General features: G+C 42.8%; 1 protein-coding gene across 1 annotated transcript; it reads left to right on the forward strand.

Moving 5' to 3' along the window:
* The first annotated feature begins 505 nt into the window (after positions 1 to 505).
* CUNH4orf54 (chromosome unknown C4orf54 homolog) lies at positions 506 to 9,741 on the forward strand. Its single transcript, XM_089527089.1, has 2 exons — positions 506 to 5,569; positions 9,680 to 9,741. Exon 1 carries the CDS (start codon positions 506 to 508, stop codon positions 5,522 to 5,524), a length of 5,019 nt encoding a protein of 1,672 aa, XP_089383215.1. The 3' UTR covers positions 5,525 to 5,569; positions 9,680 to 9,741.
* The last annotated feature ends 3,588 nt before the right edge of the window (positions 9,742 to 13,329 follow it).

Below are 13,329 nucleotides of genomic sequence, written 5' to 3' on the forward strand. Positions count from 1 at the left end.
TGTCTTACCTTCCCTACTATCTATTGCATATCACCATCCAAAATACTAATATTCTTTTAAAATGACTATATGATGAATAGGATTCTTCTCTCCCTCCACCCAACACACACTCCTTTAATAACTGTAAGAATTTCCATATGCTTTCTCTTCATTTCGGGATGTCTGGAGAAGCTGAGCTGCAGATGCTGCTTGTGCTGCTACTTCTGTTACCAATGGCATTCAGACTGACAGCTCTTCGTGCCAGACCAACAACTGTACTTCATAGCTGGGGAATAAGAGACTGGCAGAAGCAGCAGCAGCTTCCCCCCATCTCCGCAGAGACAACAGCAGGCAGCCGCTCTACTGCTACCCCAGGACCTTCGGGCGTCTCTCCAGGGTCTACCACTCAACTTCAGGGAGTGCAGTTGGAAACCACACCACTTGGAGACACGTGCGTGTCTCCCAGCTTTCTGCCTTTGGGTCCAAAACTTTTTGTTCCCTTCAGTCAGCTTGCAAAGTGATCGGCATGGAAGTCCTTACAAAATCGCCTGCTGAGCAGATCATTATTCAGAAAGGGAATGCTGGAGAAAGCAGCAGCCGAAGGATGAAGCATCTTTCTCAAGAGCCATCAACATCCTCATCCAAGGAATCAAAATATGTGGAGATTTATGATTTCCCAGGAGGGAGGGGTGAGAGTCCTCAGACTGTAAAACTGACTTTGGCAGGGAATGGAAGTAAAGTGGCCTTTATCAGACCTAAAAATGGATCTTGTGGGATCAGTGAGGTTAACAGACTGGCTAACAATATGCTGGCAGACAAATCTGAAAATCAAGAGTCCCAGGATTATAAATCTAAAATGGAAGGCTCTCCTTCTCCCATGGGGATGAAAGCTGATGAGGTGGGGGGAAGCATTACTGGCACCAGCTCAGAAGGGTCTGAGAACACTTTGTCCCCTAGTATCTCCAATATTCAGCTTTACACAAATGGCTGTCCAGAATCATCTTCATCCTCTAGTCCTTCACCAGTCCAAAATACAGGGTGCTTTCCAAAAATGGATGATGTGGGAACAGGGGGGAAAACCTCCTCTTCTTCATTTGGATATGACAGTGATGAAGACGATGATGCAGAGTGTAAAGAAATCTGTCTGAGTAACCAGAGGGGAGAATGCCGGCGTGCTTCACAACTGCTGCAGTCACAACACAGCTATAGCAGTGAAAACAACAGTAATAATGATGAAGCACATTATATTACAACCCATGAAATCCAGCTTAGTGAAGTGGACCATGACATGGATTTTGACTATGGATTAGCCTCCCGGTGGGACTTTGAGGACAACAATGTGATCTATTCCTTTGTGGATTATGCTTCTTTTGGGAGTGAAGAGACTCTTGCAGACACACAGACAGAAGAAGACAATAGTTGTTATCTCAGTACAACCACTAGCGATCCCAATAATCAGACAGACAGTATCGATAATACCAGCAGTACAGAGATAGTCAGCATTAATTCTGAAAACGATACCCCCATCACAGACAAATGCACCAGCTCGGAAGAAAGTCAGTCCAAGAACCTCAGCAACATGAGTGAGAATTCTGCAGGCCAGATACTCCTATCAATCAAACCAACTTCCAGGGCTATAAATGAGCCTAGCAACCAGCCCAAAAAGCAAAACATTATTTATGCTGCCAAGCATGAAGGCGACATGAGTGTCTGTGTCTCTACAGCTCATGAACAAAATTCAAGTTTAAAACAAGATGTGTTTCATGACTATGCAAAAAAATTTATTGCAGTACCTGCACGCTTGCAAACAAAGTGTGGAGCCATAAGAGGAAGAGAATTGGGAGGATATTCAAGTGGTGCTTCCAGCGTGGTAAGTGAGCTGGATGATGCAGATAAAGAAGTAAGAAGCCTAACAGCAAGGGCATTCCGGAGCTTAGCTTATCCCTATTTTGATACTCTGAACTTGAGCTCCAGTGAATCCTCCACATCTCTTTCAGACCATAATTTAGGAATCAACCGGTGGTCAACTTACTTGGATTTAAAGTGTGGCAGCCTTGGGCAGAAAGCAGAGCAGAATCTTTTCAAAAGCAACACTACATCTGCTGGATGGAATAGAAGTACTGGGACTAAAACCTCCACTGACCAGTTCTATATTCACTCTAATAAGTCACAGACTAAAGCATTGGAGTTTGTTGTCAGCAAACTTGATGGGGAAATAACACATGTTGAAACACCACCTTGCTTTGAAAAACGGATCCAGTCAGGATCCCGGGTTGTTACTTTGTTGGAGACTTTGAATTTCAGCAGCAACATTAATGCGGGAGTCCACAGACTTGCTAAACCTTCTGAAAATACTACTGTTGGATCAAGTTGCACAGATGAAGTTACAGACACACTGTCTAAGGAGCTGGGCAATGAAGCCTGCAAACAATCTGAGTCAGCTGCAGAAACCATGGACGGCACACAGAAGAAATCAAAATTTGCATCTAGTCTCCTCAAAAATGTCATCTCAAAGAAAATGCAATTGGAGCATGAATTCAAAATGGAAAGGGGAGAGATCACAGACACCACATATTCTGGTATGTCCAATTCCTTATCTTCTAAAGAGGTAGATGGTAACTCCAAAGAGAAATTAAGGGATACAGGTTTGCAAAGACAGAATTCTAGATATTCAGAAGGCAGCTCTGATTACACTATTGTAACAGGAGATGATCTGGGGGAGTTTTTTGATAGCAAGTCACCTACTTCCAAGGCGTCTACTCCCCGGGAGGGAAATATTAGCCTGGATCGATCCTTTTCTGAAACATTCTTAGAAGAGGCATGCAAAATAAAAGAGAGTGCTTCTGAAACACTCAAGGCAACCTTTCTCCGTAGTCAAAACAGTGCATTTAGAACGTGGAAAGAAAAAGAAGCAGAGAAAAAGGAGGAAAAAACACCTGTGGGAAAACTGAAAATTTCATCCAAAGGTGACTGGAAAGCTGATTTGGGAGAAATCTCAGCCAGCAAATCAACCAAAATGTCTCGTCTCTTTGTCCCAAATATTCAACAAACATCCAAAGAAAAGCAATCCAGCACACAGGTGACAAAATACTCCACAGCAACCAGTGCAGCAGCTCAGACAGCTATTGCCACCACAATGGTAAAGCACAAACCGCCTGAGATCAAGATCAGCTTGGGCAGCGTGCAGCAGAATAAAGATAATCCTTTCAATATTGCCAAGCTTCTCACACCCAAGATCACTGGAAGTGTACCAAACTTTTTAAAGACAGTTGATGATACCAGATGTCAGCAGCAAAAACAATTCAAAGGGGAAACTATGGATAAAGTGCCTCAGTTTCAAGTACGTGATGTCAGAGAAAATAAGGCTAAGGTCCAAGGGCCTATCCATCAGGTAAGAGATGTCAGGAAACTAATCAAAAGTAACTATGGCCATGAGTCAGGGGATAACAGTGATAGGGGCAGCGTCAACTCTGATCAGGGAACCTCTGAACAGAAACCAAAGCAGCTGGTGACAGCAGGCATTCCCAGGTCTCTTTCTCCTATGGTGATAACTTGTCAAGCAGTAAGCAATATCAAGGAGGACAAGAAGGTCAGCAAGACTTCTGACATGGAGGCCAAAGCAAGCAGTGGAGGCAAGATGCTGCCTTCAAACCAAGAGGGGACAATCCTGGTGCACAGAACCTCAGGGAGGCTACCTGTGGCAACTATTGCTCCTAACAAAAGTGACCCTCATCAGCCTGCTGTGCTGAAGATAGTCTCCAAAACCTCTGTGCCTTGGAGGCAGCAAGCACAGCCAGCACCACAGCCTCAACCATCAATACCAGAGAAGAGCAGCAAGGTAGGGCCATTGATGGCTACTGGAGAAGAAGAAACTTCACGAGATGAAGCAACCAAGGCATCTGTCACAGTAAACCACCAAGCACTGGAGAAACTTACGGCAGCAGTTCGGAGTATGGAGGAACTCTACAGCTTCCACAAAAATGAGTGGAAGCGCAAGAGTGATCCACTGCCCATAACTGACAGCCATGTTCTTTCTCTCATCGCAAGTGAGGAACGGAACATGGGAGCCATGCCTTGTGCCAGGGAAGAGTCAATGGCAGGTGCCAAGGCTGACGACCAGATGACAGGTCAGACAACATCCCCCAGCAGCATCACCAACAGCAGAAGTGCCCCAGAGCGCCAACCCAACAGCAGAGCCACCAACCCCACCAAGAACGCAGAGAAGGTCTCAGCCAAGATGGCTGCCTTTGAGAATATGGCACTGTCTCAGGAGCGACCACGTGGCCCCGGCTTCCGTAGGGAGACAATGACCACTGCCACCACAGCAGCTCAGGAGAGAGGCAGAGCCCCAGTGGTCCCCCGAAGCACTTTCACCTTCAATGCTCAGGGCCAGAAGGCCAAACAGCAGCAGCCAAAAGAGCCTTCTCCTTCCCCCCCACCAAGAGGCCTCAAAGGCCAGGGCAGGCCTCGTTCAATCAAACTGTTCGGGGACAGGCAGGGGGGCCTTGTGGAGGCTGAAAAGGGCTCCAAGCTGGCAGCTCCGGACTGTGGGAATTATTTGGCCATCCCTCTCAAGGCATCCTCTGTGGAACAAACAGGAACAGCTTCCTCAGGAGATGGGGGTAGTCACTCAGGCATAGTCTCTGCAACCTCAGCTGCAGCCGCACTATGCAGCCAACAGCCCTACAACTCAGGGAGAAACCAGGCCAGCAGCAACCAGGCTAAGGTGCAACAGCAGCCTGAAGAAAGCACTAGTGGCCTTGCGACAGGTAATCATCAGGCTCCTTCTTTGCAACAGCAGCAACAGCCACTGCCTCAGGCAACAGCTGCTGCACCTCAACTTGAAGTGCCTCCTGCACAATTTTTCCCCCAGGCGTTATCTCTTGCAGCTGCTGCAGCCGCCTTGACAGGGGCAGCCCAGCCAGCACCCCTGCTCTGCTTCTCACCTCCCATGCCCACAGCGTCTGCTGAAACCTCTACTTTTCCACCACCTCAGACGCAGCGCAAAGTACTCCTGGACCTGAGCACAGGCCAGTGTTATGTGGTGGACACACCAGTACAGCCTCCACCACCTCAGAAGCGACGCCTCTTTGACCCAGAAACAGGACAGTATGTGGAAGTGCCCTTGCCTGTCACCCAGCCACCTCCTGCACCAGCAGCCATGGCTCCCATGACCCTCCCCATGACACTCGGCCCAGCAGCAGCAGCAGGAACCTATGGCACTCCAGCGGCTGCCTATATGATCTACCCGGGCTTCCTACCAGCTGTTTTGCCTGCCAGCACCTTGCAGGGACAGCTGGTCCAGCAGTCCAGTGGTGACCTCAGTGCCATTGCCTCATCCAGCCCTGGAGCTGACAGCCCTTACTACATGCCTACGGGCAAAGGTACACAACAGCAGCAGCAGCAGCAGCATCAACAACAAACAGCTCAAGGAGAGGGGAAGGCACCACTCATCAGCATTACCTCGCAACCACTGGGCCCCAGGATCATTGCCCCACCATCTTTCGATGGCACCACTATGCGCTTTGTTGTGGAGCATCGGTGATGGAGAGACAGCTGAGGACTGCTTCTGCGAGTGCTGCTGCCATGGGTGAGTTGGTAGCATGCAGTTCAATAAGCCAATTGCATGTTCATTTTCACAGATATCCATGGGTATGCATGAATATTTTGTTCCAAGAGAGTAAAGAAGGAAGGTGTGCATGTGTGGACACTGTGAACATTGCCATTTGATAAGCTAGTGCAAGTGTCTATTTGGTGTGGTGTATTTATTTGAAGCATCATCAGTCAATGGCAGATGATGCTACACAAGTGACAATGCTAATTTGAGTGTTCTTCACTTATCTATGGAAGTGCATGACTGTTTCTGCCAAATATTTGCATGCCTTTTCATGGTAAATATATGTGGAAAGGCAGGAACCAGTGGTGGAAAACAGGCATGTGTACACTTTCACATGGCAGTGTACTGTATAAACAGCCCACATGTAAAAACAATTGTGCTGCTCCAAACCAAGGACCTCTGTAATCCAGCATTTCCCTCCCGCCACATTGGTCAACAGGCAGGACCTGAGTGCAAAATAAGACTCCCTTGCTCTTGTTCTCCATCAGCTGGAATACTGAGGAAGACACATACCATGTCACACAGAGAGGCAGGCATACAAAGCCATCATAATTAGTAGTCTTTGGGTGCTTTTTCTTGCACAGTTTGATTGTGTACTATGGGAAGAAACATGTATTTCTACACAAAAGTGATCTTCATAAAAATAATGGTCACATGCATGAAGTAGCTCCATGATTAAGAAGGGAGAATCAGTTCCAAGAAGACATTTGAAATAAAGAGTGTATGCAGTAGAAGGTATTATTGGTAGTTCAGATGCACCTGTTCTGTCATCCTTTTCTATAAGTGCAAAACAGAATGCATTCAAGCATATTGTTATGCTCAGGAAGTCGTGTGTGTGTATCAGTATGAGTACTCTGCCATATCACAGAAGTGGTAAGATTTCAAATCAGCACCTGGCTCACACTACACTTCAAAGAAATACCGACAACCACTGAGCTACAGTTTCATCACTCATGTGTGACATATGAGACTATTCATACTGTCACCAGAATTGCCAACTCTTTTCTAGTAGGGCTTCAACAGTTCCTGGACCAGCAAAAAATCCATAAATAGAGCTTTTCCCATGATCTGAAAACATTAAAACTATGGGAGTTGACACACACACACACACGCACCAAAAGTAATAACACCATTCACCAATATCTGGCAAGCTACTATGCTGAACTCATTTTAAAATATTATGTAATTGCAAAGAATAGGGCATATGACAGCTTGAACAGAGGCGGAGAGCCAGCAAGGAAAAAGTTAACTCCATCTTTCCCACAGTATAATCCAAGAGACAATTGTATCATTTTTTTCTAAAGTAAGAAGCATTGCTTGTCCCAAACAGTATTAAAAACAGCTTGGAAAAAAAAAATACTTAGAGGCCATGCTGACTGGGGAATTCTGGGAGCTGTAATAAAAAAAATTCTAAAAACTGACCAAAAAGGTAGTTAGAGTCTAGTTTGGTTCTCAGTCCACTCAAAGGACAAGAGGAAGATAAGCACAGTTGTGGTATTTTTGGCCAAGGTTCAAAAATAGCAAAGGATTTTCCAGGGCTTCGTTGTCCTTTTATTTTCTGTGCTGCTTATTGTATGCTTGAAACATTACAGAAACAACCAATCTTTCTTAAAGATAGAGATACGAGTGTAGGTAAATAGTTGAGAGTAATCCTTCATCATAAAGAAAAGAAAGGTCTATACTTGTGGTTCCACAATTAGCCTTTTTACATGTCTCTATATACTGCATCCTGCAGCTCTGTGAAACACCCAGAGATTTGCAATCAGATCTCCAGCTGTTTCTCTCAAGTTAAAAAAACAACAACACAGCTCTATGAGATCGCAGTGAGGGCTAAAGCAAATTCCAAATTTAAGCTGTCCCTATAAAACTGTTATATATACAGGGCTGGGGAAAGCAGTAGCTCTGAGGAACAAGAAGGAGAGTTCAGCCAGGGAAACTGTGTGGGAAGAAGGGTCAAAAAACCACTTTCCTAGCCCTCTGGCTCAGATCCAATTTAAGAGGTTCCATCAGCTGTACTTTAGAGAGAGAGAGAGATCTAGGATCTCATCCAGTTTGGCCATGGCTTTGTGAACTCAGTGTGAAGTCTGATCTCCAGTGTGCCTTCAACTTGCCTCTTGACTTATGTCAACCCCATGAATTACATAGGGTTTTCTTAGGCAAGGAAAACTCAGAGGTGGTTTTGCCAGATCCTTTCTCCAAAATATATCCCACAGCACGTGGTATTTGTTGGTGGTGTCACATCCAAGTACTATCCAGAGTTGACCTTGCTTAGGTCATCTCCAGTCCATTATGTTTAATACATTTTTTTTTGTTTTTAAAAGATGCCCTAATACGTTGTGACAAGCTCTCTTGTAGTTACACACATCTGAACCTTAATGTCTCCTTTTTCAAAATGGGAACACTGTACTCTGCTTTAAACTAATTTCTTTTATACTAACCTGCATCCCAACCACACCTCAGATGCACATATATAGACTACAGGGTTTCACAACTATTTTTGGAGCCTTAGAGTTTTGGATATAAGTAACTAATCACTTAGAATGTTCAAATGCTTAAATTTTACACAAGGATTTTTAAAAATGAATAGTAACAGATGGCACTTAACATAATGCTAACTGATTTGCTGAGCTATCAAGACAGAACTAGCATGAACTAGCATATGGGTGTTACATGCATCTGAATACAGTGCCAACTTTGGCTGCATGCCCAATTTTCAAGAATGCAGATTCAGTTTAAACTGAGTTTAAAATTCAGAAACATTCAAATAACTCTTTCATTGATCTCACACTATTGATAAGGTTTTTTTTACTACAAACCCGTACAAAACTCTTCCTCAGACAAGAAGAATCTGATTTTCAAATAGATTATCTTTTCTTTTCTGGATATGAACATGAGAACTTGTGAATTCAAATATAACCACAAATGACAGTAAGCACAAACTCTGATTTTGTAGTTCAAATATAGCCACAAACCACAGTAAGCACAAGCTCTATTCCTACTCTGTCAGCCAACACTACAGTGTTCCCTTGGTATCCTTTGAGGCTTGGTTCCAGGACCTCCCCCCCCCCCCCCCCATAGCTATCAAAATCCATAGATGCTCAAGTCCCATTAAATACAGTTTGCTTTTGCAATTTATATTATTTTAAAAATATTTTCAACCTGTGGGTGGTTGAATTCAAGGATAAAAATTCTGTAGATACAGAAAGCCGACTGTACAATTTATAGGCAGGTTCAAATCCAGACTTCAGCAATGCTAAACCATGGACTAGTACTACACAGTTGAACTTGTGCAGACCTGAGCAGTTTTAAAGTCACATGCTCCCCGCTCTTCCACAGGTGGGAAAAAGACTTAACTAGGTTCAGTTTTCATTATTCTTGACTTCAGTTTTCATTATTCTTGACTTCTTGCTATGTACAAACCAGGTGTTGTGGATTTAAACCACCCCAATTAGTCAACTTGGTGTAGTGGTTTGAGTTCTGGACTACAATTCTGGAGCCCAGGGTTCAATTCCTAGCTTGGCCATGAAACCCCCCAGGTAACATTGGGCAAGTCGCCTGCTCTCAGCCTCAGAGGAAGGCCATGGCAAACCTCCACTGAACAAATCTTGCCCAGAAAATTGCATATTAGGGTTGCCTTAGGGTCGCCATAAGTCAGAAATGACTTGAACACACACAACATCAACAACAATTAGTCAAATACATCTAAGGCAGCATTCTGTTAGTAACATGCACAGAGTGGGTACAGAGAGCTATTCTGTCTAGCCCTTTGAACTGCATCCAAAATAGCTGTCAAATCTTGGGAGGGACTGCTTCTATTGCTGTTTACTTATGAGGAGGGGAGGAAAAGGAAAAGGAAAAGGGAGGCAATTCAGATGACAAAGATGAGGCTGCTCCAGGCTTCCCAGGGAAGGCAATGGAGGATGCACTCTTACTTGTGATAACATGCTCATGTTCTGTGACATAGCCTACAAATGATTATTCACAGGACCTTTATGATGCTGTTTTTTGATGTTATGAAGATACATTGTAGCAATTCTTCTGTAATAAGTCAAGAATTTAATGTTTGTGTGTTTTATCTTACAGGCACAAAGAACAAGAATTTATCTCCATTAATCTGAAAACAACTCGTTAATGCTAAAGTGTCATTTAAAAAGCTGCTTCATATGTCATGTGTTTCTCATACATTGCTTTCTACAAAACAAGTGTTGTTCTTTTTTCATGTTTGCATAACATTTGAACTATGTATAAATTTAATTATGCATATTGGAAAGGTTGAATTATATTTTGTATAGAAACATTTTGAATGTAGAAGTCAAATAATCTTTACAGCCTTATAATGCATATGGCCAACCATAAATTACACGCAACAGCATGTAAAGAAGTTCAAAACACATTTTAAAAAAATAAAAAGGGATTTTGTGGGTTCAGAAAGAAATCAAGTGCATAACCATTTCGGTAACCTGTCATTACAGTTAATAATGGATGGTATTGAACAGTTGGTAAGGAAAGGAATTAAGTATCCCTTCCACAACTATTTTTTTTATTTTACAGCATGTTTGTAGGGGCTTTATTCTACGTGTTTAGCTATAACATAGTTTGCTTTAAAGATTATCATGACAGATTCTGTAAAAAAAAAAAACCAAACCTGCCATTATTTTAAATTTAGCTCTGTCTCTCCAAAAGCTTTTCAGAATTTTCAGGGAATTGCCAATGCCTACAGAGTAAATTTTTAAAAACATGTTTCTATTGAAGTCAGTTGTAATCTTGGAATATTCTTCATTAGGAAATTAATTAGGACCTGGTTTACATTATAAATATGCACTTTGAGGAGCTTTGTAAAGAGTATCTAGATCACAGTCTGATTTACACTAATAAGCACCAAATCCTGTTGAAAACACATTCAGTACTACTAACATGTTCTCTTGATTTTTCATGGAATGTGAAGTCTCAACCTATGAATATTTATTTGGATATACATTTTATGAAGTTCAATGGGACTTACTGCCAAATACTTGTGCAATGTATTGCAGCTTTAGTTTTGACTAGCTTTTGTGGGATTTGGGCAATTATCTTAGACAGTATTGTTTTTCTTTTTGTTTTTCAGACCTGAGTGTGGAAACAAATGAGCAATACCTTGGTTGCGTTTTTATCTGAAATATTCTCATTTGTATTCTCTTGTGATATTACAAGCCTAGATCTACTCTTTTTTTTCCTAATAGAAAGCTAGAATAAAAATATTTAGGGTTACTGCCTTTCCTCTGATGGGGCTTGATTTCTAAAAGTTGTGCAACAGACAGAAATTCAGCTGGTGAAACTTCCTCTATCACTTTGTCCCATATAAAAATTGTACACCAATCAATATATTTGTGTTGTACAGCTGTTTCCAAGGGTATTAACTATGTTTCAAGACATTTATTTCAAAGAGGAGGATTTTCCTTCTGTTTAAAAGTATAGTGTTTTGGTTTTGTTTGCAAATGTATGCATTTCATACAATTGTTTTTGGAAAGTATTTTGGGAAAGCTAATATAGGCCTGATTTAAACGGGCCTCTAAGTACGTCCTGGCGACATACTAGGGTTGCCTCGGGGCATCCTTTACAGACGCCCTGCAACCCTAGTACGTCGCCAGGACGTCAAAATTGCGGCGCCTTTTCTACATGGGCATTGCCATTTTGACGTAATGGCTGCACCATGTCCAAATAGCGCAGTGCGGCTGTTATGTCATGGCGCCGCTGTAGGGCGCTTGTGGCGCCCTTTCAGCGACGTTGAAAGGAGCTCCATTTTGGAGCTACTTTGGCCGCACGTATCACTTGTGCGGCCTTTAAACGGCCACACCAGCGATACAGAGAGAAAGGGGCCGAGCGACCCCTTTCTCCCTTTCCCCGCCGCTCTCGGGGTGTCCTTGAGGCATGAAGCCCCAAGGACACCCCTTTCCAGGCCACGGGGAAGCAGAGTTTTCCTGCTTGCCCGCAGCTTGGAAAAGTGGCGGATCGGGGCCTCTGGGGCTGCCGCTGTGGCAGCTGAGGCCCCGATCCGTTGGGGAAAGGGTCGGGTGCAGGCCACCCCAAAGGGGTGGTCTGTATCCCACAATAATTAGCTATTTCTATCAGTGTCCTAAGCCTGAGTAACGTGTATTTGCCATCGAGCTAACGCTTAAAGATTTACCTCAAAGCTCTCTCATGGGAGAAGAGTGAACACTTTATTGAGCTTTTGAAATTGGAGAGGTGTTGTAGGAGGTTTACTTGGTGCAGGAATTGCAACTTTAACTATGCTAAGGACACATCCATGGAGGAGAATCCTGAGCTTCTAGAGGGAACTTAAATGTAAAAGCAACAGGGCAAGAGAAAGAGACCATACTGTATGGGTGCTCCCATATCCTGGTGCTGATCTTAGGATTCTCATCAGATTGTCACATCAACTAGATGTAGGTGTCTTGTGCTTCACAAAATAAGTATATGCTCTGTCAAATAGGTTCATCATGATTCATCATAATCCATCTCCATCCTTCAAACAAACAGCATATCTTTAGCTTACTATAAATTGCACTGAAATCAGTACAGTTTAATACCAAGTCAGTTAGGGCTGAGGTGCTATTTTCCCTCGTGCGATGTGCCATTTGTTTGTCTTGATAAAAGCTAAACTATCATTGGAGTGAATTTTCCTCTCACAGTGAAATATCAAAGGAAGTTGTAGGGAAGCTAAAAGAGTTTCCATAAGGTCCTCAGGGTGATTTCACACATCTATAAGCTATAACTGAATTTTAAAAAAATACGAGGGAATTCTTTAAGGGAAGCCAAAAAAGAATTTCAATAATTTCATACAACATTTCTCAGGGGAGATTTCATGCATCCTTAGATTTTGGTGCAGGTGTTTGTGCATTAATAGCACATTATCCATTAATATGTGTTTCTTTTATTTGTTGTATTTGTTGTGAGGTACACATTGTGCTGCTCTAAGGAAGGTATAGTAGAAATTCAAACTACCAATGTTTAAACTAGCCTATGCAAGGGGAAACTGCTTAAAATATATATTGGACACTGTAAGCAAACTGTTACTGTTTAGCTTATTAGGATACAAGACCTTAAAAGAAGCAATTTTTTATTTAGTAAATCATAATGAAAAGTGGAGTTGCTGTATCAGTCTTAACAAGTGCATGGCCCACGCACTTCAGAACATAGGGCATGATTTATAACCATGCCATGCTCCACTGGTATAACAGCAGCAAGTTCAACTGAAAACACTGCCATGTTACAATACTTGCCTCAGAGGGAAGTCGCTGCGGATGCAGTTTCTGGTTGTAAGTGTAAATGCTTCTGCCAATTATAGCACTTTTTGAGGGTTTTGAATGGAACATGAGCTATGCATGAGCTTTGGGATCCTTGTCTGCAGTTTGCTGTAGTTGGTGGATCATCAACATAGAGCAGCAAGTTAGTAGATCCTGCTTTAAACCAAAACACTTATTCCCATATGTGTATCTGCCAAAGCAAACAAGTTGTGCCAGCTTAAGGATGAGACTCATCTGTTTCTCACACTTTACTGAATCCCTTTAAAATATGTTTTGACGAGCTCAAAGTTACATATTTCCATAGTCACAATCAAGCATGCTCCTGATGGTGGCCTTGTTTGTAAAGCCTGAATTTGAAATTTTGATAACTTTGGGCCACTTGATTTATTATGCTGTAAGAACATTTTCACACATGTTTCCCCCCAGAATATCACCATGTCTGATTTGTTT

Source organism: Sceloporus occidentalis, unplaced genomic scaffold, assembly GCF_023333645.1.
Source record: "Sceloporus occidentalis isolate IW3139 unplaced genomic scaffold, rSceOcc1.0.p SCAF_5, whole genome shotgun sequence".
Taxonomy (NCBI): domain Eukaryota; kingdom Metazoa; phylum Chordata; class Lepidosauria; order Squamata; family Phrynosomatidae; genus Sceloporus; species Sceloporus occidentalis.

What these genes read in the sequence shown, in the direction of transcription:
- CUNH4orf54 (XM_089527089.1), top strand. Translation starts at nt 506, where the DNA reads ATGGAAGTCCTTACAAAATCGCCTGCTGAGCAGATCATTATTCAGAAA.